Here is a 27,971-nt window from a genome sequence, read left to right on the forward strand (position 1 = left end):
ATTCTAGGTTCTTCAAAGTAGCCACCTTTTGCTTTGATGACTGCTTTGCACACTCTTGGCATTCTCTTGATGAGCTTCAAGAGGTAGTCACCGGAAATGGTCTTCCAACAATCTTGAAGGAGTTCCCAGAGATGCTTAGCACTTGTTGGCCCTTTTGCCTTCACTCTGCGGTCCAGCTCACCCCAAATCATCTTGATTGGGTTCAGGTCTGGTGACTGTGGAGGCCAGGTCATCTGGCGTAGCCCCCCATCACTCTCCTTCTTGGTCAAATAGCCCTTACACAGCCTGGAGGTGTGTTTGAGGTCATTGTCCTGTTGAAAAAGAAATGATGGTCCAACTAAACGCAAACCAGATGGAATAGCATGCCGCTGCAAGATGCTGTGGTAGCCATGCTGGTTCAATATGCCTTCAATTTTGAATAAATCCCCAACAGTGTCACCAGCAAAGCCCCCCCACACCATCACACCTCCTCCATCCTTCACGGTGGGAACCAGGCATGTAGAGTTCATCCGTTCACCTTTCCTGCGTCGCACAAAGACACGGTGGTTGGAACCAAAGATCTCAAATTTGGACTCATCAGACCAAAGCACAGATTTCCACTGGACAATGTCCATTCCTTGTGTTCTTTAGCCCAAACAAGTCTCTTCTGCTTGTTGCCTGTCTTTAGCCGTGGTTTCCAAGCAGCTATTTTACCATGAAGGCCTGCTGCACAAAGTCTCCTCTTAACAGTTGTTGTAGAGATGTGTCTGCTGCTAGAACTCTGTGTGGCATTGACCTGGTCTGTAATCTGAGCTGCAGTTAACCTGCGATTTCTGAGGCTGGTGACTCGGATAAACTTATCCTCAGAAGCAGAGGTGACTCTTGGTCTTCCTTTCCTGGGGCGGTCCTCATGTGAGCCAGTTTCTTTGTAGCGCTTGATGGTTTTTGCAACTGCACTTGGGGACACTTTCAAAGTTTGCCCAATTTTTCGCACTGACTGACCTTCATTTCTTAAAGTAATGATGGCCACTCGTTTTTCTTTACTTAGAATTTGTATTATGGCAAGAAAAAAGCAGCTAACAGTCTATTCAGTAGGACTATCAGCTGTGTATCCACCAGACTTCTGCACAACACAACTGATGGTCCCAACCCCATTTATAAGACAAGAAATCCCACTTATTAAACCTGACAGGGCACACCTGTGAAGTGAAAGCCATTTCCGGTGACTACCTCTTGAAGCTCATCAAGAGAATGCCAAGAGTGTGCAAAGCAGTCATCAAAGCAAAAGGTGGCTACTTTGAAGAACCTAGAATATAAGACATATTTTCAGTTGTTTCACACTTTTTTGTTAAGTATATAATTCCACATGTGTTAATTCATAGTTTTGATGCCTTCAGTGTGAATGTACAATTTTCATAGTCATGAAAATACATAAAAATCTTTAAATGAGAAGGTGTGTCCAAACTTCTGGTCTGTACTGTATATATTAAAAAATAAAAAAATAAATATTATATATATATATATATATATATATATATATATATATATATAATAAAATGATATATATTAAATAAATATACATATATATATTAAATAAATAAATCTATATATTAAATAAATAAATATATATTAAATAAATAAATATATATATTATATATATATATTAAATAATTAGTACATATATATATATTGCAAATAAAATAAAATAAAATAAAATAAAATAATGGCACACGTTGGGATTATCAAAGTTCACACGGAGCTCTATTTTTAATTATTAGTACCAGAGGGGTAAATGGTCGTTTAAAGCAAATTTTTGACCTACGATATAAAAAAAATAAAAAAGCACCGTCTGCTTACACGTTTAGAAGCTTGCAACGTCCTAGCCCAAATGTAATTTTTCCCTGACGTTCCGCACAATTGGTTGGGATAAATGATGCAGCGTAATACTTATGTATAAGAGGAGACCCAGGAAGAACCGCCAACATTCGGCCTAATGTCCCTTAATAATAACAAGGAATATAACAGCCAAGGCCGGGGGAGGGGTGATTTTGCGAGATGTATGATAGGAGGTTAATACAACCTCGGGTCCGTATCCTGCAGGGTTCAATATAAAGATACACATCTTCTACAAGCAGCTGCTTCTCTATTTAATTTGCACATTCTCTTCATGCTCCGCTGGTATATTAAATGCTGCTCCACTCTGTAGGAGTTTACTGTGATAAACCTACCAGCTGGCTGAATCCTTCATACTGACCTTCTTCCAATGGCTTTCTGCATGGTCTGCCCGTAGTAAAAAAATTACAAATGCAGTTTTCCTACCAAATTATAGTATTTTGCCCTTTATTTCATTTTTTTTTTTTTTACTTTTAAAATTTCCTTTTCGGTCCATTTCGCTTTTATCTTTTTGTCGTTTTAGATTTTTTCTTACCATTTCGCTATCGGTCTTAAATTTATTTTTAAAATTTAATTTTCATTCTTAGATTTTATCTTTTAATCATTTTTCTTTTTCGATCTTTGATAATTTTTTTTTCTTTTTTTCCTCTACCATTTGATTTTTTTTTCTTTTTTGTTTTCTCTTTTAAATTGTTTGTTTTTACCTAATATTTTTTTTCTCTATTTTATATTTAGCCTGCTTTTTTTTTTTTTTTTTTTTTTACACTTTGTTTGGTTTTTATCCCATTTGCATTTACCTTAATATTTTTCTTTTGGTATAACATTTTTTTTTTTTTTTTTTTAAACATTTTATTTTTTGGTCTTTGAGCCAAATTTATTATTACATTTGTGCCCCATTTTGTCAAATTTTTGGCATTTTGCATCTTTTTTTTCCTGCTCTTCTATTAGTTTGAACCTCTTTTTTAAGTCCATTTTTAATGCGTTGACTTGTTTTTCTGTTTTTTTGTTTGTTTTTTTTAGGGTTGTCATTGAGGTCCGGGCTGGCCGATGTTTGCCAGATAAATTCATAAACTGCCTTTATAAAAAATATTACGTGCGTAAATGCGCCCCGGACGTGATTTTACGTACATCTAAAATTTTGGGCACAATTTGCAACATTTCAGCCAAACATGGAATACAAAAAAGGTTAAAGACCAAAAAAAAAAAAAAAATTCTTTATTTCACACAAAATTCATGCAGCGCAGCCGATATTTTGAAGAATTTGGAACAAAAAATGTTAACGAATACGAGACAAAAAAAAAGAAAAAAAAGTGACTTAAAAACCCACAAATAATAAATCTGACCCTTAGTTTTTTTATTATTTTTTTTAATCATTCCCTTTTAAGCTTTCTTTTGATTTAATATTTTTAATTTGGCTTCAATTAATTTTTTACTACTACTTCGGGGTTTTTTTCTTTTATTTTCATCATCTTTCTTTTTTTCTTTTAATCATTTGTTTTCCTATTTGATCTTCTGTTTTTATTTTATTTTAATAGTTTTAGCAATTTTTTTATTTTCTATTTGGTCGTTTCTGTATTAATAGTTTTATCTTAGTTTTTTGTCTGTATCATTTGCCTTTTTTAAGCCTTTTGCTTCATTTATTTTTTCATTTTTTTTATTTATTTATTTTTTTTTTTACAGGAGAAACAGGAGCAGCTAGAGAAACCATAACAGAATAATTGAACATAAATTACAGTGCTGCTCATCATTGTCACCCTTCATTTTTTCATAGACTGTACAATATCTTCAAAAATAAATGGAAATATACCAAAGTTATATCCTCAGGATTTTTTAAATTAATGGTCCAAAGTAATACAACAATAAAACATTGTTTTTCAACTTCCATGTTGCAATTTCAAAGAAGAAACAGAATAAACAGCATGTGCAGCAGTAAAGGCCCCCCCTAATTAATACTTGGTTGCCCACCCTTTGGCATTGCTGACGGCCTCCACACTTTTCTTGTGGCCATCTATAAGCTTCTTGCACTTCTCAGCTGGGATTTTCTCCACTCTTGCTTTGTAGTTGGTTCAAGCTCTTGAATGTTTGCAGGGTTCTTTTTCCCAATGGCAGATTCAGCTCACCCCAAAGATTTTCAATGGGATTGAGGTCAGGACTAGTGTTGAGCATTCCGATACTGAAATATCGGGTATCGGCCGATATTCGCGGTATCGGAATTCCGATACTTAATTCCGATACTATTGCAATATCGTATACCGGAATCGGAAGTTCCCATAATGCAATGAGACATTTTCATTTTATTCAGCCAATGAGGATCCTAAGAAGTGTGGGCACATCCTGTTAGGCATGTAGGCATCTTAACTAATGGCATGGCTGTGATTGGCTGCTGAAATGATGTCATGATGCACTATAAAAGCCACCGCCGCCATTTTGAGCTCACTCTGCTGTGAATTCAGTTAGGGATAGGACGCTGTTGTTCTGAGGGACAGTTTTAGCTACCTATTTGCTCTATACTGCTTTACCCAAGCTACTTTCTAAATCACTGTGCCTTGCAGTGCTAGTGCACAGTTCCCTGTGCTGTTCACCGCTATCTGCAAGGTCTGTGTGTGTGAGTGCAGCTCACCCTGTAGTGTGTGCTTCAGCCAAGTCTGGTTGTAGTGCACTCAGTGTGTGTCACTGCCTCATACATTGTCCTTTTTTGCCAATTCATAATTTTTCCTGATATCTCCTATTAGTGTGGTGGTTCCATCTGTATTCAGCTAAATTGGTTCCAAACACACTATATAGGAGTAGATAGAGAAATTTTTTTCCGTCTTGCAGCGCTAGTGCACAGTGCTCTGCATCTGTACTGTTCACCGCTGTCTGCAAGGTCTGGTGTGTGAGTGCAGCTCACCCTGTAGTGTGTGCTTCAACCCCGTCTGGTTGTAGTGCACTCAGTGTGTGTCACTGCCTCATACATTGTCCTTTATTGCCAATTCATAATTTTTCCTGATATCTCCTATTAGTGTGGTGGTTCCATCCATATTCAGCTAAATTGATTCCAAACACACTATATAGGAGTAGATAGAGGAGCCTTTCTGCAGCATTGGGCCCTGCAGCCCCAGCCAGATTAGTATTAGCCTATTTTTTGCAGCCTCATCTATTGCATTGTAGGTTACCTTCCTACATTGTAATAGCTACAAAAAGTTTGTGATACTATCGTTATTACATCTTTAGGCACATCCAGTGTCTTTTTGTGACAAAAAAAACCTAAATAAAGTTCACCAAACACTCCACTTTACAGTTGTGTAGGCCACATTAGCTCATATTAAAGTCTAGTCCACACTTTATAAAATTAGTGTTTCTTATACCTGTTAGCAGCTGTTCAGGAATAAGCACACTAAGCCCTTAGTACTTTTCTGCCTATCTTTATCAGTCTACCAAGATGAAGAAGGCAGGGAGTAAGGCATGTGGTCGTGGTCGTGGTCGTGGGCGTGGAGTTTCTGCAGGGAGAGGACGTGAGGATTCTGTGCATGCAGGGAGAGGACGTGGGGATTCTGTGCCTGCTGCGGGCACCAGTGACTCAGCATCCCCCAGTTTTACCAGGGAACAGTCCTTTATGCGCAGCTTTGTAGGAGCTAGCCGTACCCCACTGCTGCGCGAGGACCAAATTGAAGCCGTTGTCGGATGGATGGCAGCTAACGCATCGACTTCAATTAGTTCCAGATCCTCTCAGGTCCTGAGCACTGAAGAGCACCCATCTGTCTCTTCACCACCTGCCAAATTGCCCAGGCAGTCAGAGAGCCCTGGACAGGAGCCATCTCTACTTCTGTTCTCTGAATCTCTTGGCTTGGAAAGAGGGGGCCAGCCAAGCAGAATTCGAGAATTTGAAGAAGAGGTAGTATGCAGTGATGCGCAACCGTTTTGTCTCTCTGAATCTGAAGAGGCGGGTGGGCCAGTGCCTATGGTCAGCAGCACACCTCAGTACGCATCTGATGATGAGACTCAGGTGCCACTTTCTGGTGCGTACTGTGCTGTCGAGACTACCCAGGAGAAGCAGTTGTTTGAAGAGGGTGGTGTAGATGATGAGGTCCTTGACCCATCATGGCGTGAGGGACAGGAAGGTGGTGGGAGCAGCTCTGAGGAAGAGATTCCCCGAACGGCCCAAAAAGGAGGGAGAGGGAGGGGGCAGACTTGGTTGCCTGTAGCCTCCACTTCGGCACCCATTAGGAGCATGGCTCTTCCAAAATCCAAAGCGGGCGCTCCCAAGACTTGCAGTGCCTGGTCCTTTTTTGACACAGTTGCAGATGACATTTGCTTTGTCAAATGCAAGCTGTGTAATCAGAAGGTGAAAAGAGGGAAAAGTGTCAGCAACCTCAATACCACAAATATGTGGAAACATGTGCGGACCAAGCACGTGGTGGAGTTACACAAACACACTGAAGACCTAGGCCAACCTACAGCGCCACCTACCACCTCTTCAGCTCGTGTTGTAGCCTCTTCCTCCAGCTCACACACAGCTGGTTCGGCTTCCTCACAGGATCGCCATGGAAGAATCTCTGGCACTGTTGTACAGAGACACAGTGTAATTCCACCCACAGCACCACTTTCCCAGTCATCCTCACACTCCCAGGCCAGTCTACAGCCATCGTTAGCACAGGCATGGGAGAAAAGGCGCCCATACTCGGCAAACCACCCCCGAGCACAGGCTCTGAATGCTGGCATTGCTAAACTACTGGCCCTTGAAATGCTATCATTCAGGCTGGTGGAGACTGACACATTCCGTAACTTTATGGCATTGGCAGTCCCACAATACAACGTGCCCAGCCGCTTTTATTTCAGCAGGCAAGCCGTCCCTGCCCTGCAACATCATGTGGAGGGAAAAATTAAACATGCGCTACAAAACGCCGTCAGTAGCAAGGTCCACCTGACCACTGATGCGTGGACCAGTAAGCATGGACAGGGACGATACCTTTCCCTCACTGCCCATTGGGTAAATGTTGTGGAGCCGGGTACAGATCTTGAGAGTGGCGCTGTACGTGTTCTGCCAACTCCAAGGATTGCAGGAATCCAGTCTGTACACATTGACTCCTCCTCATACTCCAGTTCCTCTGAATCAGCGCTGCAGGAGCCGTCACGGTCTACCTCCACATCGACCCGTGAACGGTTACCTGTTATGATGACCGATATGAGCACAGCCGTGGCCAAACGTCAACAGGCCGTATTAAAATTAATTTCTTTGGGGAATCGAAGCCACACAGCGCAGGAGCTCTGGAATGCCATCAAGCAGCAGAGTGACGTGTGGTTTGTGCCAGCGAATCTCCAGCCAGGCATGGTAGTGTGTGACAATGGCCGAAATCTGGTGGCAGCTCTGGGCCTAGGCAACCTCACTCACATCCCATGTCTGGCACATGTGCTCAACTTGGTCGTGCAGAGTTTTTTGAGGGACTATCCGGATCTTGATGCACTGCTTCACAAGGTCCGCATAGAGTGCGCTCACTTGCGGCGTTCCAGCAATGCAAGATCACGCATTGCAGCTCTGCAGCGCCGATTATGTCTTCCGGAACATCGCATCATATGTGACCTACCCACCAGGTGGAATTCAACGTTACATATGTTGGAGAGGTTGTGTGAGCAGCAGGCAGCAGTAATGGAGTACCAGCTGCAGCAGGCGCAAACAAGTCGCAGTGCGCGCCGTTCACACTTCACCACCACTGAGTGGGCCTCTATGAAGGACATTTGCCACGTTTTGCGTGCCTTCGATTATTCCACGCGGATGGCGAGTGCAGATGATGCACTAGTCAGCATGACTATCCCCCTTATCTGCCTGCTTGAAAAAACACTGCAAGCACTAAGGGACGAGGTTTTGGAAGAGGTGGAGGATGAGGAGTCACAAATGCCATCTGCTTCTCTACAGTCTGCGCAACGTGGTTCCTCACAAAGGCCTAGGCAGGGGACACTTTGTGAGGAGGATGAGGAGGAGTCAATGGATGAGGAAGACATCTGTCCAGAGGAGGGAGGTACACAATGCTCTAGTAGTCAGTATCTAGAGCGAGGGTGGGGTGATGCAGAGCAGGCAGAGATCACGCCTCAAGCAGGGGACAGCGTTTCTTGGCCAGTTGGCAGTCTGCAGCACATGGTTGATTTCATGCTGCAGTGCCTCAGAAACGACCGCCGCATCGCCCACATTCTCAACACGGCTGATTATTGGGTGTCCACCCTCCTAGATCCTCGCTACCGGGACAACTTACAAAGCCTCATAACACCATTGAACCGGGAGCGTAAAATGCGGGAGTACCAAGACGCACTGGTGCATTCCATCATGTTCTCCATTCCAACCGAGAGCAGTGCTGCTAGTGCTTTACAAAGCAGCTCAGTGCGTCGAGGCAGTGGAGGAAGCTCTGCACAAAGAGGGAGCAGAAGCAGCGCCTCAGCACAAGGCAAGACCAGTATGGCCGAAATGTGGCAAAGTTTTGTGTCCCCGCCGCCACAAATGTCTACACCATCACAGACAGCTCCAGTCAGCAGGAGGCAACGTTTCCGTCAGATGGTGACAGACTACATGTCTTGCCCTCTTAGTGTACTCCCAGACGGCTCTTCTCCCTTCAAGTTTTGGGTCTGTAAGCTGGATACATGGCCAGAGCTTAGTCAGTATGCACTGGAGGTGCTAGCTTGCCCTGCTGCTAGTGTATTATCGGAACGCGTCTTTAGTGCCGCAGGTGGTGTACTAACAGACCGTCGCATGCGACTATCCTCCGATAACGTTGACCGGCTTACTTTTCTCAAAATGAACAAGGCCTGGATCTCTCATGAATTTGCCAGTCCTCTTCCAGAATAAATAATTGGTTGGCAACAGTATCCAGGTCTCCTGTTCTGTTCATGTTTCTACCACCTGAACTGTAATCCCTGAGCTCCAACACCGCCAGTTGGCGCTCGGAAGTGCCGTCTGCACAGTCAACACTTGCTGCCGTGTTATTGGGGTTCAGTAACGTCAGCTGTTCTCCTGCTGTGCGGACGGCAATTTCTCCTGATTTGTCCACATCCACTGTACTACACATTTTAAAGTTGCTCCAATTACTCCTCTGGCTCCTCTGTTTTCATTCTTATCCCTGGGCTCCAGCACCGCCAGTTGGCGCTCGGAAGTGCTGTCTGCACAGTCAACACTTGCTACCATGTTATTGGGGTTCAGTAACGTCAGCTGTTCCCCTGCTGTGCGGACGGCAATTTCTCCTGCTCTGTCCACATTCTCACTACTACAGATTTTAAAGTTGCTCCAATTACACCTCTGGCTCCTCTGTTTTCATTCTTATCCCTGGGCTCCAGCACCGCCAGTTGGCGCTCGGAAGTGCCGTCTGCACAGTCAACACTTGCTGCCGTGTTATTGGGGTTCAGTAACGTCAGCTGTTCTCCTGCTGTGCGGACGGCAATTTCTCCTGATTTGTCCACATCCACTGTACTACACATTTTAAAGTTGCTCCAATTACTCCTCTGGCTCCTCTGTTTTCATTCTTATCCCTGGGCTCCAGCACCGCCAGTTGGCGCTCGGAAGTGCCGTCTGCACAGTCAACACTTGCTGCCGTGTTATTGGGGTTCAGTAACGTCAGCTGTTCTCCTGCTGTGCGGACGGCAATTTCTCCTGATTTGTCCACATCCACTGTACTACACATTTTAAAGTTGCTCCAATTACTCCTCTGGCTCCTCTGTTTTCATTCTTATCCCTGGGCTCCAGCACCGCCAGTTGGCGCTCGGAAGTGCTGTCTGCACAGTCAACACTTGCTACCATGTTATTGGGGTTCAGTAACGTCAGCTGTTCCCCTGCTGTGCGGACGGCAATTTCTCCTGCTCTGTCCACATTCTCACTACTACAGATTTTAAAGTTGCTCCAATTACACCTCTGGCTCCTCTGTTTTCATTCTTATCCCTGGGCTCCAGCACCGCCAGTTGGCGCTCGGAAGTGCCGTCTGCACAGTCAACACTTGCTGCCGTGTTATTGGGGTTCAGTAACGTCAGCTGTTCTCCTGCTGTGCGGACGGCAATTTCTCCTGCTTTGTCCACATCCACTGTACTACACATTTTAAAGTTGCTCGAATTACACCTCTGGCTCCTCTGTTTTCATTCTTATCCCTGGGCTCCAGCACCGCCAGTTGGCGCTCGGAAGTGCCGTCTGCACAGTCAACACTTGCTACCATGTTATTGGGGTTCAGTAACATCAGCTGTTCCCCTGCTGTGTTCACGGCAATTTCTCCTGCTCTGTCCATATTCACTGTGCTACTTATTTAAAACTTGCTCCAATTACACCTCTGGCTCCTCCGTTTTTAGTATTTACCCTGGGCTCCAACACCGCCAGTTGGCGCTCGGAAGTGCTGTCTGCACAGTCAACACTTGCTGCCGTGTTATTGGGGTTCAGTAACGTCAGCTGTTCCCCTGCTGTGCGGACGGCAATTTCTCCTGCTCTGTCCACATTCTCACTACTACAGATTTTAAAGTTGCTCGAATTACACCTCTGGCTCCTCTGTTTTCATTCTTATCCCTGGGCTCCAGCACCGCCAGTTGGCGCTCGGAAGTGCTGTCTGCACAGTCAACACTTGCTACCATGTTATTGGGGTTCAGTAACGTCAGCTGTTCCCCTGCTGTGCGGACGGCAATTTCTCCTGCTCTGTCCACATTCTCACTACTACAGATTTTAAAGTTGCTCCAATTACACCTCTGGCTCCTCTGTTTTCATTCTTATCCCTGGGCTCCAGCACCGCCAGTTGGCGCTCGGAAGTGCCGTCTGCACAGTCAACACTTGCTGCCGTGTTATTGGGGTTCAGTAACGTCAGCTGTTCTCCTGCTGTGCGGACGGCAATTTCTCCTGATTTGTCCACATCCACTGTACTACACATTTTAAAGTTGCTCCAATTACTCCTCTGGCTCCTCTGTTTTCATTCTTATCCCTGGGCTCCAGCACCGCCAGTTGGCGCTCGGAAGTGCCGTCTGCACAGTCAACACTTGCTGCCGTGTTATTGGGGTTCAGTAACGTCAGCTGTTCTCCTGCTGTGCGGACGGCAATTTCTCCTGATTTGTCCACATCCACTGTACTACACATTTTAAAGTTGCTCCAATTACTCCTCTGGCTCCTCTGTTTTCATTCTTATCCCTGGGCTCCAGCACCGCCAGTTGGCGCTCGGAAGTGCTGTCTGCACAGTCAACACTTGCTACCATGTTATTGGGGTTCAGTAACGTCAGCTGTTCCCCTGCTGTGCGGACGGCAATTTCTCCTGCTCTGTCCACATTCTCACTACTACAGATTTTAAAGTTGCTCCAATTACACCTCTGGCTCCTCTGTTTTCAGTAATATCCCTGAGCTCCAACACCGCCAGTTGGCGCACGGAAGTGCCGTCTGCACAGTCAACACTTGCTGCCGTGTTATTGGGGTTCAGTAACGTCAGCTGTTCTCCTGCTGTGCGGACGGCAATTTCTCCTGCTTTGTCCAAATCCACTGTACTACACATTTTAAAGTTGCTCGAATTACACCTCTGGCTCCTCTGTTTTCATTCTTATCCCTGGGCTCCAGCACCGCCAGTTGGCGCTCGGAAGTGCCGTCTGCACAGTCAACACTTGCTGCCGTGTTATTGGGGTTCAGTAACGTCAGCTGTTCTCCTGCTGTGCGGACGGCAATTTCTCCTGCTTTGTCCACATCCACTGTACTACACATTTTAAAGTTGCTCGAATTACACCTCTGGCTCCTCTGTTTTCATTCTTATCCCTGGGCTCCAGCACCGCCAGTTGGCGCTCGGAAGTGCCGTCTGCACAGTCAACACTTGCTACCATGTTATTGGGGTTCAGTAACGTCAGCTGTTCCCCTGCTGTGTTCACGGCAATTTCTCCTGCTCTGTCCATATTCACTGTGCTACTTATTTAAAACTTGCTCCAATTACACCTCTGGCTCCTCCGTTTTTAGTATTTACCCTGGGCTCCAACACCGCCAGTTGGCGCTCGGAAGTGCTGTCTGCACAGTCAACACTTGCTGCCGTGTTATTGGGGTTCAGTAACGTCAGCTGTTCTCCTGCTGTGCGGACGGCAATTTCTCCTGCTTTGTCCACATCCACTGTACTACACATTTTAAAGTTGCTCGAATTACACCTCTGGCTCCTCTGTTTTCATTCTTATCCCTGGGCTCCAGCACCGCCAGTTGGCGCTCGGAAGTGCTGTCTGCACAGTCAACACTTGCTACCATGTTATTGGGGTTCAGTAACGTCAGCTGTTCCCCTGCTGTGCGGACGGCAATTTCTCCTGCTCTGTCCACATTCTCACTACTACAGATTTTAAAGTTGCTCCAATTACACCTCTGGCTCCTCTGTTTTCATTCTTATCCCTGGGCTCCAGCACCGCCAGTTGGCGCTCGGAAGTGCCGTCTGCACAGTCAACACTTGCTGCGGTGTTATTGGGGTTCGGTAACGTCAGCTGTTCCCCTGCTGTGTTCACGGCAATTTCTCCTGCTCTGTCCATATTCACTGTGCTACTTATTTAAAACTTGCTCCAATTACACCTCTGGCTCCTCCGTTTTTAGTATTTACCCTGGGCTCCAACACCGCCAGTTGGCGCTCGGAAGTGCTGTCTGCACAGTCAACACTTGCTGCCGTGTTATTGGGGTTCAGTAACGTCAGCTGTTCTCCTGCTGTGCGGACGGCAATTTCTCCTGCTTTGTCCACATCCACTGTACTACACATTTTAAAGTTGCTCGAATTACACCTCTGGCTCCTCTGTTTTCATTCTTATCCCTGGGCTCCAGCACCGCCAGTTGGCGCTCGGAAGTGCCGTCTGCACAGTCAACACTTGCTGCGGTGTTATTGGGGTTCGGTAACGTCAGCTGTTCCCCTGCTGTGTTCACGGCAATTTCTCCTGCTCTGTCCATATTCACTGTGCTACTTATTTAAAACTTGCTCCAATTACACCTCTGGCTCCTCCGTTTTTAGTATTTACCCTGGGCTCCAATACCGCTAGTTGCTGCTCAGAAGTGCCGTCTGCACAGTCAACGCTTGCTCCAGTGTTATTGGGATTCAGTAACGTCAGCTGATCCCCAGCTGTGTGTCCGGCAAATTCTCCTGCTTTGTCCACATCCACTGTAGTACGGATTTAAAACCTCCTCCAAATACACCTCTGGCTCTTCTGTTTTTAGTATTTACCCTGGGCTCCAGCACCGCCAGCTGGTTCTCGGCAGTTCCATTGGCTCTTGTACCTTCTGCTACCCATCCGGGTTCCAGTACCGTCAGCTGGTTCTCGGCAGTGTCTTTGGCACGGGTACTCCCTCCTGCCCAGCCTGGTTCCAGCACGCCAGCTGTTTCCGGGTAGTGTCAACGTCACTTTGCCTCCAATGCGTTGTCCTGTCGTGTTGCGGTCGGGTTAGCCGACTCTATGGTGCCTGCAGTTTAGGTGACTCCTATGTGGGCTGCGGGATCTGGCAATGAAGGAGAAGCTGGTTCCATAGTGCCAATAGGACAAGCACCCTCTGTAGGACTGTGGGTTTTGGTAACTGCGGCCGGCTCGCGGCCTTGAACTTTTTTTTTACATGGGTACCTTCTGCTACCCATCCGGGTTCCAGTACCGTCAGCTGGTTCTCGGCAGTGCCTTTGGATTAGGTGCCTCCTTCTCGGTATCCAAGTTCCACCAACGTCTGCTGGTCCTTGGTAGTGCTTTCTGGCACAGGTACCTCCTGCTTAGTAACCGAGTTCCAGTAACATCAGCTGGTCCTCGGTAGTTCCATTGGCTCTTGTACCTTCTGCTACCCATCCGGGTTCCAGTACCGTCAGCTGGTCCTCGGTAGTTCCATTTGCTCTTGTATCTTCTGCTACCCATCCGGGTTCCAGTACCGTCAGCTGGTTCTCGGCAGTGTCTTTGGCACGGGTACTCCCTCCTGCCCAGCCTGGTTCCAGCACGCCAGCTGTTTCCGGGTAGTGTCAACGTCACTTTGCCTCCAATGCGTTGTCCTGTCGTGTTGCGGTCGGGTTAGCCGACTCTATGGTGCCTGCAGTTTAGGTGACTCCTATGTGGGCTGCGGGATCTGGCAATGAAGGCTGGTTCCATAGTGCCAATAGGACAAGCACCCTCTGTAGGACTGTGGGTTTTGGTAACTGCGGCCGGCTCGCGGCATTGAACTTTTTTTTTACATGGGTACCTTCTGCTACCCATCCGGGTTCCAGTACCGTCAGCTGGTTCTCGGCAGTGCCTTTGGATTAGGTGCCTCCTTCTCGGTATCCAAGTTCCACCAACGTCTGCTGGTCCTTGGTAGTGCTTTCTGGCACAGGTACCTCCTGCTTAGTAACCGAGTTCCAGTAACATCAGCTGGTCCTCGGTAGTTCCATTGGCTCTTGTACCTTCTGCTACCCATCCGGGTTCCAGTACCGTCAGCTGGTCCTCGGTAGTTCCATTTGCTCTTGTATCTTCTGCTACCCATCCGGGTTCCAGTACCGTCAGCTGGTTCTCGGCAGTGTCTTTGGCACGGGTACTCCCTCCTGCCCAGCCTGGTTCCAGCACGCCAGCTGTTTCCGGGTAGTGTCAACGTCACTTTGCCTCCAATGCGTTGTCCTGTCGTGTTGCGGTCGGGTTAGCCGACTCTATGGTGCCTGCAGTTTAGGTGACTCCTATGTGGGCTGCGGGATCTGGCAATGAAGGCTGGTTCCATAGTGCCAATAGGACAAGCACCCTCTGTAGGACTGTGGGTTTTGGTAACTGCGGCCGGCTCGCGGCCTTGAACTTTTTTTTACATGGGTACCTTCTGCTACCCATCCGGGTTCCAGTACCGTCAGCTGGTTCTCGGCAGTGCCTTTGGATTAGGTGCCTCCTTCTCGGTATCCAAGTTCCACCAACGTCTGCTGGTCCTTGGTAGTGCTTTCTGGCACAGGTACCTCCTGCTTAGTAACCGAGTTCCAGTAACATCAGCTGGTCCTCGGTAGTTCCATTGGCTCTTGTACCTTCTGCTACCCATCCGGGTTCCAGTAACATCAGCTGGTCCTCGGTAGTTCCATTGGCTCTTGTACCTTCTGCTACCCATCCGGGTTCCAGTACCGTCAGCTGGTTCTCGGCAGTGCCTTTGGATTAGGTGCCTCCTTCTCGGTATCCAAGTTCCACCAACGTCTGCTGGTCCTTGGTAGTGCTTTCTGGCACAGGTACCTCCTGCTTAGTAACCGAGTTCCAGTAACATCAGCTGGTCCTCGGTAGTTCCATTGGCTCTTGTACCTTCTGCTATCCATCCGGGTTCCAGTACCGTCAGCTGGTCCTCGGTAGTTCCTCAGCTTTCTTGTACCTTCTGCTACATTTCCAAGTTCAAGCTTTTTGAAATGGTTCTTGGTAATCACTCTGGATCTCCCTGACGAGGACCCTGAAGACGAGGACCCTGAAGACCAACCCTAAGAAGACGAGGACCCCGAAGACAATGACCCTGAAGACGAGGACCCTGAAGACCACCCCGAAGAAGACGAGGACCCTGAAGACCACCCCGAAGAAGACGAGGACCCTGAAGACCACCCCGAAGAAGACGAGGACCCCGAAGACGAGGACCCAGAAGACCAACCCGAAGAAGACGAGGACCCCGAAGACGAGGACCCCCGAAGACGACGACCCTGAAGACCACCCCGAAGAAGACCAAGAAGATGACCCTGAAGAAGTTGACCAAGAAGACAAAGAAGAGAAGACAAGCACCAAGATACAGAAAAACAAGAGACAGAAAACCAAGAAGCAGAAATACAAGAAGCTGCAGAACAAAAAGCGGAAGAACATTAAGCATAAGACTAAAAATCAGAGCAAAAGATAATATCTAAATTATAAGCAGAAGATGACTAAGCAGTGTATGGGGGTGAGTCCGTTCCTCCTCGTGGTGCCCCTGGAAAAGACCTGCTGCTGCAGGCCAAACTGAACGCGGACAAATCCTGTTGTAAATCTTTTGTGAAGGGCAGAACGAAAGGTGTAATGTCCAACCTTTTATAGATAACAACTACAGGAATGCCTGTCACAAATAAGAATATGATGAAGAAGAAGAATATGAAGAAGATGAAGAAGTAGAATATGAAGAATGTAAAAAAAAGAATAATACGAAGAAGGTGAAGAAGAAGAAGGTGAAGAAGAAGTGGATGAAAAAGATGCTGAGGATGATGAAGGAGAAAGTGTGGGAGAAGTAAAAAAGAAGGTGAAGAGCATGGAAGTAGTGAAACATAAATATCTGACAAAATATAAAAATACTTAACATAGTTAATATTTCCGTAACTCAGAACATAATAAAAAAATATTAATTCCTGCTATTCCATTTGACTGGGCTAAACCTCTATGCCTTTATTGTCTCCCCCACCTCCCCCAATACATTCTACATTATTCTTAGTTGTTTTCCTTCATGTAGAAATAACCTACAAGGAAAGAAAGGGTTTATTTTAATTCCGATATTTATGTCCCATTGACTTGCATTGGTTTCCGGTATCGGAATCGGCGATATCCGATACTTTTTCGGTATCGATCCGATACTTTTTCGGTATCGGTCCGATCCAATCCGATCCGATATTTCCCGATATCGGAAGGTATCGCTCAACACTAGTCAGGACTCATTGCTGGCCATTTTAAACAGTCCATTTTTTTCTTTTTTCAACCATTTTTGTGTACTTTTGGATGTGTGCTTTGGATCATTGTCTTGCTGGAGGACCCATGATCTTTGACTCAAACCAAGTCTTCTTACACTGGATAGGATGTTTCGCTCTAAAATCTCTTGATCATTCTCTGATTTCATGACTCATGTGATACAGTCAAGGCCTCCAACACCAGACGCAGCAAAGCAACCCCACAGCATTAAGGATCCTCCACTATACTTAACTGTTGGTAAGGTGTTCTTTTCCTTATAAGCCTCATTGCGCCGTCTGTAAACAAACTGTTGCTTTGCATTGCCAAAAAGCTTTATTTTTATTTCATCTGTTCCCAGAACAATTGTGGTTTGTCAAGGTACTCTTTGGCAAAGATCAGTTGTTCCTTTTTATGTCTTTTCTTCACCAATGGTTTCTTCTTTGGCCTTTGCCCATAAAGCTCTGTTTGGTTTAGTGTGCGGCCTATGGTTCTTGTTGAAACCATGACCCCAGACAGTTCCAGGTTGGCCTTCAGATCTTTGGATGTTTGACGTGATGTTTTTCCCACCAACCTTCGAAGACATCTCTTGTCAATTTTCCTCTTCCCCCCACGTCCAGGGAGGTTCTTGATGGTTCCATGCTTGGCAAACTTCTTAATAACATTGCGCAGTGTTGAAACTGGGATATCAAGGTCTTTGGAGATGGCCTTATACCCTTTGGAAGTCTTGTGTTTGCTAATAATAGAAGTTCTGATGTCCTTAGACAGCTCCTTTGTCTTCACCACTGTGACAAAAGAACAGGGCCTACCATGTGGCTTTTTAAAACACTTTAGTCAACATTCAGCTTTAGATTTTTCTATTTTTCCCTCCCATTGTTTTTTTGTTTTAAATGTTTATCATTTGCTCTTTTGTATTTAACACAAGTCTCTATACAAAAAACTGTTTCACTTGATTCATTTTTTTCAGGAGACATTCCACATTATGTACTTACACTTCATGGGTGCCAATAACCATGAGCAGGACTGTAGTAGGTTGATGTTTGTTTCAATACTTATTTTGGACTTATATTTTGGTTGTGTTCACTTTTCTTTGTTTTAATAGTGTTAAACTGAACGGTAGTAGTTACTTAAAAGAAAACAAAGTAGTATATAAAAACAAGTGAAGTTAGAGTCTTCCAATTTGAGTGCTAATGCGCCATCGGCTGTTTGCTGCATAGTCTTGCTTGCTTGTTATGGTGGCACATGGTCCAAAATCTTGTAATTAAGACAAATTGGGTAATCAGAGAAGAATAATCCTCCTATTTGGTTTCTCATCTATTTCACTTACAGCTATGATGACAGATGTTGAATTAGACAGTGAACGAGAATCAGAATCCACATCAGAAAATAACAGAACCAACGTAAAACAAAAACAGGAAATAGTGTGGAAAAAAATCACATAAAAACATAACAAAAAAAACAAACACTACACACAGAAATCTAAACATACACAGTGCTCAGCATAAATAAGCACACCCCAACAGATTTGTCAGAAAACCTTTAGTTTCCTTCCAGAATCAACATTTTCTATGGGGTACCATAAAACACTCTCACATGGGTGGGCCATTGATTGCAAACACAATTTGTTATTTTGTACACAAACAAATAGTACATTTTTTTAACAAATTCATTTCCCCAAAAAGTCTTAGGAGCAAAGCTAAAGTTTAGACGACAATATTCTAAAACTATTCAACCTCAGGTAAGTCTAATCAATACATGTAAAAATGTGCTACTTAAAGAAAACCCCATCATATTTCTTGCTTTCAGCAATGGCACCACATGGAAGAGAAATGTCACAAGACCTGACAATTGAAATAATTTCTTTAAACAAAAGAGGTGAAAGCTACAAGATCAGTAAAGCTTTACTTTTCAGTCAGATACTGGAGCAAAAGTGATAAAAAAAATCTAACACAGATGGAACTGCAACCATCTCACTGAGATGTCCAGGTGGACCACGGAAGTTATCACCTAAAAAGGAGCACCTTCTGGTGAGAAGAGGGAAGAAAATCCATATTTAAGCTCACTGCAGTTATCTAGAGATGTAAAAAAAGCTGAATCGGGGTGTCTCCCGTTACACAATACTGCATACACTGTAGAGGAACGGCAAGCATGGGGGTTGTCCAAGAAGGGAGCCTCTTCTAAAGTCCATGCACAAAAACACCCACATACAATTTGCCAGAAAAATATAAGGCCTACTGGTACGCAATACTCTGGAGAGATGAGACCAAGAAAACTGTTTTTTTTTTGGAGCTGAAGGCTTTAAAACGGTATGGTCTCGCAAAGGTGTGGAGTGCAAGGAAAAATGGCAAGTGCCTACAGTGAGACATGGTGGAGGCCGTGTCCTTATGTGGGGCTGCATGAGCTGCTGGTGTCGAGGGCTACATGTCATTGATGGGATCATTGATTCATAAATTAACTGCTCTATAGTGAAAGAGAAGATACCGCCATCACTCCTTGCTCTTGGTAGATAAGCACTTTTCCAACATGACAATGATCTAAAACACACATCTGTTGTTTCTGAAGAACTGGGTGAAAGTGATTCAGTGGCCAAGTGTCTCCTGATCTGACCTCAACTGGACACCTATGGGGGATTCTGAAGAGACAAGTTGTCATCATTCTCCATCCAGCATCCAGGCTGGACGGAGAAAGAGCTCATTATTGAAGAATGGAAAAAGATAGATGTCGTAATATGTCACCAACTTGTTCCTTGAAGGCCTGGAAGACTTGGTGCTGTCCATAAAAATCATGGAGGTCATACAAAATATAAGATGTAGTAGCGTTTGATGTGGGGTGTACTCGTTTTTGCATCAACTAATTTGAGTAAAACTGAAGATTTTGTGATGGAAATTATACCTGACTTTTATATTGTGGGTTTAAAAAACAGCAGAAGACATAAGCGGAGCAGTCCGGACCACCGTAGACTCCAGTGGGCGATGCAGCTAAGGAGGAGCCGCTTATCACAGCTCTGTCCTATTACAACAAAACTGTGAAGGAGCCAATATTCCCACCAGAGTATATTCCCCAGGATCACATGCAAGCGACAAGCATCTCACCTTCCTGCATCCGTCTCCTTAAATATACCATCTTGGTTAGGGCAGAGCTCACAGCTGGGAGACACGCCGCACTTGCAAGCGTCACAAAACCAGGGCTCAGTAGAGTTTTCAGAGGCTGAACTCATAATGGAATCGCTCTCCCCATCAACACCGTAACAGCCTGAAAGAAAGAAAATACTCACGTGTGACCCATGGCAAGAAAGGTTAGGTTGTAACAGTAAAGAGTGAGTGCAGCTCTGGAGGAGTATAATACAGGATATAACTCAGCATCAGTAATGTATGTACACAGTGACTGCACCAGCAGAATAGTGAGTGCAGCTCTGGGGTATAATACAGGATGTAACTCAGGATCAGTAATGTAATGTTTGTACACAGTGACTGCACCAGCAGAATAGTGAGTGCAGCTCTGGAGTATAATACAGGATGTAACTGCGGATCAGTAATGTAATGTATGTACACAGTGACTGCACCAGCAGAATAGTGAGTGCAGCTCTGGAATATAATACAGGATGTAACTCAGGATCAGTAATGTAATGTATGTACACAGTGATTGCACCTGCAGAATAGTGAGTGCAGCTCTGGGGTATAATACAGGATGTAACTTAGGATCAGTAATGTAATGTATGTACACAGTGACTGCACCTGCAGAATAGTGAGTGCAGCTCTGGAGTATAATACAGGATGTAACTCAGGATTAGTACAGGATCAGTAATGTAATGTATGTACACAGTGACTGCACCAGCAGAATAGTGAGTGCAGCTCTGGAGTATAATACAGGATGTAACTCAGGATCAGTAATGTAATGTATGTACACGGTGACTGCACCAGCAGAATAGTGAGTGCAGCTCTGGAGTATAATACAGGAGGTAACTCAGGATCAGTAATGTATGTACACAGTGACTGCACCAGCAGAATAGTGAGTGCAGCTCTGGGGTATAATACAGGATGTAACTCAGGATCAGTAATGTAATGTATGTACACGGTGACTGCACCAGCAGAATAGTGAGTGCAGCTCTGGAGTATAATACAGGAGGTAACTCAGGATCAGTAATGTATGTACACAGTGACTGCACCAGCAGAATAGTGAGTGCAGCTCTGGAGCATAATACAGGATGTACACACATGGACAAAATTATTGGTACCTTCTGGTAAAGCAAGACAAATAATGGTCACTGAAATAATGTAAAACAGGAAAAAGTATTTTCTAATTTAGTTTACTGAGCCTCAATAATGAGAATCAGACTTTACTTTTTTGTTTTTGAATTTTCGTTCAACAGAAGAAAAAAAACAAAAAACAAAAAAAACACAACATAAAACAAACTAATGAAAATGGTCTGGATAACACTGATGGCTATTTTAATATTTAGTTGCTCGACCTTCTGAGATGATCACTGCACACAGACGATTCCTGTGCCTCTCAGTGAGACTTCTGCCCCGTCCACAGATATTTTGGCGGCTCCTTGTGAGCAGACGGCTCCGGGTGTCTCAGGTGTGGAGGCGTCTTCTCCAGACTGCAGGTCTGAGCTCCTTCCATAGATGTTCTGTAGGATTTAGATCAGGGCTCGTAGAAGCCTCTTCAGCAGAGTCCGACTCTTTGCTCTCGACCAGTCGGTTGGAGGAGCCACGACCTGAGAATCAGATTGAGCTTTCTGACACTCGGCAGCACATTTGGCTCCAGAGAGCCTTAATAATCTTGAGATTTCATTGTAACCTGCACAGATTCAAGAACTACTGTGCCATATGCAGCAAAACATCCTCGAGCTCCTCCATGTGTCACAGCAGGTACCATGTTCTTCTCCTCGTAGGCTTAATTTTTGCGTCTGTGAACATCGAGCTGATGTGACATCATCTTCTCTGTCCACGGGACGTTCTCCCAGAAGATTTGTGGCTGGTTAATGTGCATTTTGGCAAATTCCAGTCTCGCTTTTTTATGATTTGCTTTCACCATTGGTTTCCTCCTCGGTCATCTTCAATGAAGTCCACTTTGGCCAAGACTGCAATAGAAGGTGCGATCTGACACTAGTGGACCTTGACCTCAGACTTCACCTCTAATGTCTTTGGAAGTTGTTTTGGCTCTTAGGTTCCCATTCGTATTATCCATCTCTTCAATTCTTGCAGCCTCGTTGAGGGAGGTCAGCTACAGTCCCATGGACCTTAAACTTCTAGACAAGACGTGGAGCTATCTTAACAAGAACATCGAACTGCTCAGAGAGGTCTTATAGCCTTTACCATGTTTGTCTATAATTTTCTTTCTAATCTTTAGCGACAACCCTCGCCTTAGTTTTCTTTGCTCCATGGTTCAGTGTGCTGCTACACGTCACGATACCAAACAGCACAATGACTACTTTTCACTCTCTGAAAATGCAACTGACTGATTACAAGGTTCTAGGCACCAGTGATGCTAATTAAAAAGGACATATCTTAGTTTACCATGTTCTTTATGGTCAAATTATTTACAATTTTCAATTTATTTTTTATTTAGTACTATCATTTTAGTCCAGACCATTTTCATTAGTTTTTTTTTTTTTTTTTTTTGGTTGAAACAAAATTCGAAAGCAAAGTCTGATTCTCATTAATTGAGATTGAAAATTCCTTTTCCCAGTTTTAAGTTATTTGCGTTCTTTTTTTTTTTCACTTTATCAGAAGGGTAACAACAGTTATATCCACATGTGTATCTCAGGATCAGGATAAATCACATCATACCGTTTAACACTAAATTGGGCAACGCAAAAAGCCTAGCGAGGCCGGTCAGCTTGTGAACACTTTCAATCACCCCTCCAGTTAAAAGAAAAAAATGTCAATGTTAAAGATTTAGTAAAAAGTAATTTACATTTATGATTATTTTTTTTTTTTTTTTTTAACTAAATGAGAACACTTTCTCAAAATGAAAACATTTTGCTCGGAGGTTGAAAAAAGTATTTATTTTCCTCTCAAGCACAAAACACGAATAAAAAAAAGGAAAAGTAATTGGGAAATATTAACATTTAATAAAAGAAATGAAACATGAATGCATAAATTGAACGATTTGATATTAATTTGTCCGGCACACAAATGTTCGTTATTCGTCTGCTCTCTGAAATTATATGTTGTAACTTTACCCCTTGTAATTGCTTTTTTGGTTACACAAAACGGGAGCAGAATTATCTGTCAACACAAGTGGTTTCCGGAGTGATAATAGAAGGATGGTTACCGGGTAAGGACGAGGGAACTGCGTGTATTTAAAGGAGAATGACGACTGATGGGGCCCGGGCTGCGGGCGTGCGAGGGCGAGGGCCCGGACTGCGGGCGCGCGAGGGCGAGGGCCCGGACTGCGGGCGCGCGAGGGCGAGGGGACTAAGAAATACTGTGCAAAACTAAACTAAAAAGTGTTTTAAAAAGTATGAAAAAAAATTAACACAAAATGTTCAAGTCACCCACCTTTGACCCGAATAAAAATAAAATAATTAAAAAAAAAATGAGACGGGGCATTATCATGCATGAAATGATCTCAATGGTCCAGATGGATGGAGTGGAGGATGGCTGGTTGATGGATACCCCACGCAAACACGGCTACGGCGCTAACAAGGAGGAGGTGGAGTAATGTTTTGGGCTGGAATCATGGGGAGAGAGATTGTCGGCCCTTTTAGGATCCCTGAAGGCGCTAAAGATGAACTCCATAATGTATGTGGATTTTCTCAAACAGCACTTCCTTCCATGGTTCAAGAAGAAGAACCGTGCATTCCGCAGCAAGATCATTTTCATGCATGATAATGCCCCGTCTCATGCTGCACATAACACATCTGCATCTCTGGCTGATATGGGCATAAAAGGGGACAAACTTATGGTGCGGCCCCCATGCTCCCCTGACCTCTACCCCATTGAGAACCTCTGGAGCATCATCAAAAGGAGTGTCTATGATGGCGGGAGGCAGTTCACATCTAAGCAACAGCTCTGGGAGGGTATTCCGTCCTCATGAAAAACAATTGAAGCAGAAACCATCCAAAACCTGACAAATTCAATGGACGAGAGAGTTCAGAAGCTCCTTTCGAACAAGGGGTCCTATGTGAAAATGTAACATCACCTAGAATAAAGTTTTGAGTTGAAAACTGTTTGATTTCAGTGTGTAATAACCTGCTGATGCTTATAATTTCAAAAATGACCATTTTTTTGGTCTTTATTAAAATGAAAAGGTTGAAAACTCTGCTGTGCATAATAATTTGGAACATGCATTTTGAGTGCAGTTTGAGTTTTTTATTTTTTTTAAAATATCCTGTTATCATAGGCAGTTTGTACAAAAACCTTTCAATTGTACTCTAATAGTTATTTGACTGGAAAATTACAATGACTGCAATTCATATAGGTAATTTGGGAAAATCTGAGCAAATATTATTTGCATAATAATTTGGAACACAGTGTATGGTTGGATGTCTGTGTGTCCTGTAGGGGGAGCAGGTGAGCTGTGGCATCATCTATTGTGAATGGTGGATCCTGTGTTATCTATCATTGTACAGGAGAAGGAGGAAGTGAGCTGTGACATCACCTATTGTGAATGGTGAATCCTGTGTTATCTATCATTGTACAGGAGAAGGAGGAAGTGAGCTGTGACATCACCTATTGTGAATGGTGAATCCTGTGTTATCTACTGTATATACAGGTATTAAAAGCCACCAATTTACACTGTCAAAGGATCCAAAAAGTAACCTACTCCTCTACCCTAGACCACCAGGGAATCAACTAGTAACCATCTCCATTACGCTAGACCAGGGGTGCACAACGTTTTCGGGTCCGAGGGTTGTCACCCCAGTGTCATGATGTACGGGGAACCCAGATCTGGTTTACACAGAGCGTTACTGTTCTCTCCTCTGACATAAAAACTTCTTTATACAGAAGGCTGGGGGCCGAACTAAATGGGATGGCAGGCAACATGTTGCCCTCGGTCCGAAATTTATGCACCACTGCTCTAGACCATCGGGAAATTAATTACTAACCTTCTCAAACCCTAGACCACCAGGAAATCAATTATTAATCCACCCATCTACCCTAGACCAGGAAGGAATCAATAACTAATCCACCCATCTACACTAGATCACCAGGAAATCAATTACTAATCCACCCATCTACACTAGATCACCAAGGAATCAATAACTAATCCACCCATCTACCCTAGACCACCAGGGAATCAATTACTAATCCACCCATCAACCCTAGACCACTAGGGAATCAATTACTAATCCACCCATCTACCCTAGACCACGAAGGAATCAATTACTAATCCACCCATCTACACTAGACCACCAGGGAATCAATTACTAATCCACCCATCTACATTAGACCACCAGGGAATCAATTACTAATCCACCCATCTACATTAGACCACCAGGGAATCAATTACTAATTCACCCATCTACCCTAGACCACCAAGGTATCAATTACTAATTCACCCATCTACCCTAGACCACCAAGGAATCAATTACTAATCCCATCAACCCTAGACAACCAGGGAATCCATTACTAATCCACCCATCTACACTAGACCACCAAGGAATCAATTACTAATCTACCCTAGACCACCAAGGTATCAATTACTAATCCACTCATCTACCCTAGACCATCAGGGAATCAATTACTAATCCACCCTTCCACTCTCTACCATCAAGTAATCCATTTCAAACCCACTCTTCTAACACAGACCATCAGGAAATCCATTACTAACCCATTCTACCCTAGACAATTCATACTAACCCTCTCTTATACCCTAGACCAAAAGGGAATCCCATTACCAACCCTCTCTTTTATCCTAGCCCACCAATAAATTCATTAGTATTTCTTTCTTCTACCCTATACCATCATGGAAGCCATTACTAACCCTTTATATTGCTCAAAACCAACAGAGAATCAATTACTAATTCATTCTTCTACCCTAGACCACCAGGGAATCCATTACTAATCATCTCTTCTACCCTAGGCCCACTAAGGAATAAAATACTACCCCACTCCTACTCTAGACCACCAGGGAATCTTAACAAATCTGTCTGTTAGTGTATGAAAAGCAGCCCGGGGAAAGGGTAGAGTGATCTGAATATACATGTTCTCCTTAAATATTGAAATATTAACAAGTTTATTTTTTTTAAGACTTTTTTTTTGTCTTCCTTTACTTGAATAGGGTGCAACCATGCACGACTGCCACTGGACGTGCAAACTCATTCTCTGGGTTGGAAGAACGGAAAGCGTCTAAGTGGTCGGACATTTAGTTGCTACATTGTGACACCCCCCTACATATCCCCCTCTTCTACAGTGGACGGTGGCTGAACGTTACCTTCATGTACGGTTATACCACAGTTATCGCACTGGATGATCTCATCCGCATCTTCGCTATTGTCTCCCAGACACACGCAGCATATTAAGATGTGATCCATTTTCTGCGAACACCACTTGTCGCTTTTCTCCAAGATCAAAGAATCCTATTAAAAAAAAATTCAGCAGAATGATATTAGAATTGCACTAGACGGACACACATTATACCGGACCATCAGGGCTTAATTAAAAGCCAAATTAGCCTTGCGGTGGCATTCTTATTCTTTATTTACGGCGCCGATAAATCCTGAGTCCCCCGCCGATCTCTTTACTTTCTGCTCCGCCTGGGAGGACATACAACTGTGTCCCTGATTGGCTGTGTGAGTCACATGTCTGTCCAGATCCAGACAGAAACCGGTAGGGAACCCAGGAAGCAGCAAAGGATTTGTAAGATTGTTTTTTTAATTAATATTTTACAAAAATTTGGTTACATTTTATGTAGTCAGGAGACAAAAATAAAATTTGGGGGACTTGACGTAGATTACGGGACCTACTCTCCTTAAAGGTTAGAGTACCACCATCGGCTCTGATCGACTTCAATGGAAAGTGGAATCATAGTAGGTCCTGAGACATGTCCTCCTGATAGGTTACGGTACCCAAAGTGGGACTTGACATCATGAAGTACAGATGTAGTAGCCACCACCATGACTATTACCGCGGTGCGCTGCGGCGATCATGTTGGTGGCTGCTACACCAGTATTTTGAGCAAATCTTGCAAGATGTGCCATAAATGCTTAGGATGGAAATAAAGCCTGCAAGTGGTGATTTTTGGAATAAAGATAAAAGACCCCCGATTTGTTATCTTTTAAATCGCTCTTGTATTTTTCGTGCCAAATTGTTCAAAACTGCACAAAATAAAAAATAAAGGCTCTTTATTTTCTATCTCTGACCTTCTTAGCGCCATTTCAGAGGAAAAACGTCACATGATCAATTAAAACATTGCATGCAACATTTGCACAAAAAAAGAAAAATCACTCCAAGGTAGGACTGGAGTAATATTTCTGCAAAAATTTTGCGACTCTTTAAAAAAAATAAAGAGGTGCAAAAAATATCAGAATTATAAAAAAAACACGACCACATTTGGAGAACAAAGAAAAATAAAACGAACAAAAAGAAAATACAATTTCAAAATAGTCGCAAAGAGAAAAATTTGGGGCAAAACAAAAGAAACTGCATTAAAACAGGAATAACTAGACAAAAAAAAAAATAGGGGCAAATGAAATAATGATTCGGATGCAAAGTCTTTAGTGATCTAACGACAGACTATAACAAATGCAGGTAGCGATACAAGGGGAGCACGTCTCCGCGGCTGCTCACACCACAAGTTTTTCACATCTTGATGAACCTGTCAGGACACTTTATAAATTACCTCATTACTTTTGCTTTGAGACAATGTCAAGCTGTCATTCGTCAGCTCCTCATCGTCGCCGCTGTTCCTACTGGGAATCTTGATCTTTTTCTTCTTCCCTTCGTCGTTGCTTGAATTGCAGCTGTCGTCTTTATTGCCAGTTTTGTGATTTGATTCTTCTTCGCTGCCATCTTCCTCTTCTTCGTCGTCTTCCCCATCGCTGCCCTCCCCGGTAGAAGATTTTCCTTTTCCTTTACCGCCTGTGGGTCTCCAATCATTGTCATCTTCGCTGTCGTAGTCGTCCATGGCGTTTAACTGTTCGATGGTGATGAAGTCCAGCATTGGACGATTCCTTCGGAGATTCCATTTCTTGGGTTCGCTCGCTTGGTCATCGGACATGACGTCGACCTCGGAGGTTCTCTCCTTCTTCTGTGGTTTGTCAGTCTCGACTTTCTGCTCCTCGTCTTTACCGGGCTGGTCATCGGCAGCTTTCTCATCGTTTGGCCTGAAGGCTGTACCCGCTTCTTCTTCTTCAGACACCCTCTTTTTTTCTTCGTCTTCGGGAACAACTGTCGCCATGTCGTCTTCTTTCAGGCTGTCTTCTGAGTCAGTGCCGGAACATTCACCGCTGTCTTTTGACCCATCATCACTACCGGCGACACTGCCCTCCGAATCTGTAAAGAAAACAAAATACACAATGTCCGACAAGTAGAATATAGCCCCATCTGATGCTCGCAATAGGCAAACCTAAATACTTGATGTTTTGTAGT

General features: G+C 44.2%; 1 protein-coding gene across 9 annotated transcripts in view; it reads right to left on the reverse strand.

The window, feature by feature from the left end:
- The window catches only part of PHF14 (PHD finger protein 14), a 276,270-nt gene that overhangs the window by 241,288 nt on the left and 7,011 nt on the right, over positions 1-27,971 (reverse strand). For all 9 annotated transcript variants that reach the window (XR_012320018.1, XR_012320019.1, XM_073677292.1 and 6 more), the window contains 3 exons: positions 27,223-27,875; positions 25,816-25,960; positions 19,521-19,680 (listed from right to left, as the gene is read on the reverse strand). Coding sequence is in view for 7 of the 9 variants with exons in the window: in XM_073677291.1 (XP_073533392.1) it covers positions 19,521-19,680; positions 25,816-25,960; positions 27,223-27,875 (958 nt within the window). In the remaining 2 variants the exon portion in view is untranslated. The remainder of the gene's footprint in view (positions 1-19,520; positions 19,681-25,815; positions 25,961-27,222; positions 27,876-27,971) is intronic.

Source organism: Phyllobates terribilis, unplaced genomic scaffold, assembly GCF_046119375.1.
Source record: "Phyllobates terribilis strain yellow unplaced genomic scaffold, ASM4611937v1 Scaffold_4__5_contigs__length_816908805, whole genome shotgun sequence".
NCBI classification, from domain to species: Eukaryota; Metazoa; Chordata; class Amphibia; order Anura; family Dendrobatidae; genus Phyllobates; species Phyllobates terribilis.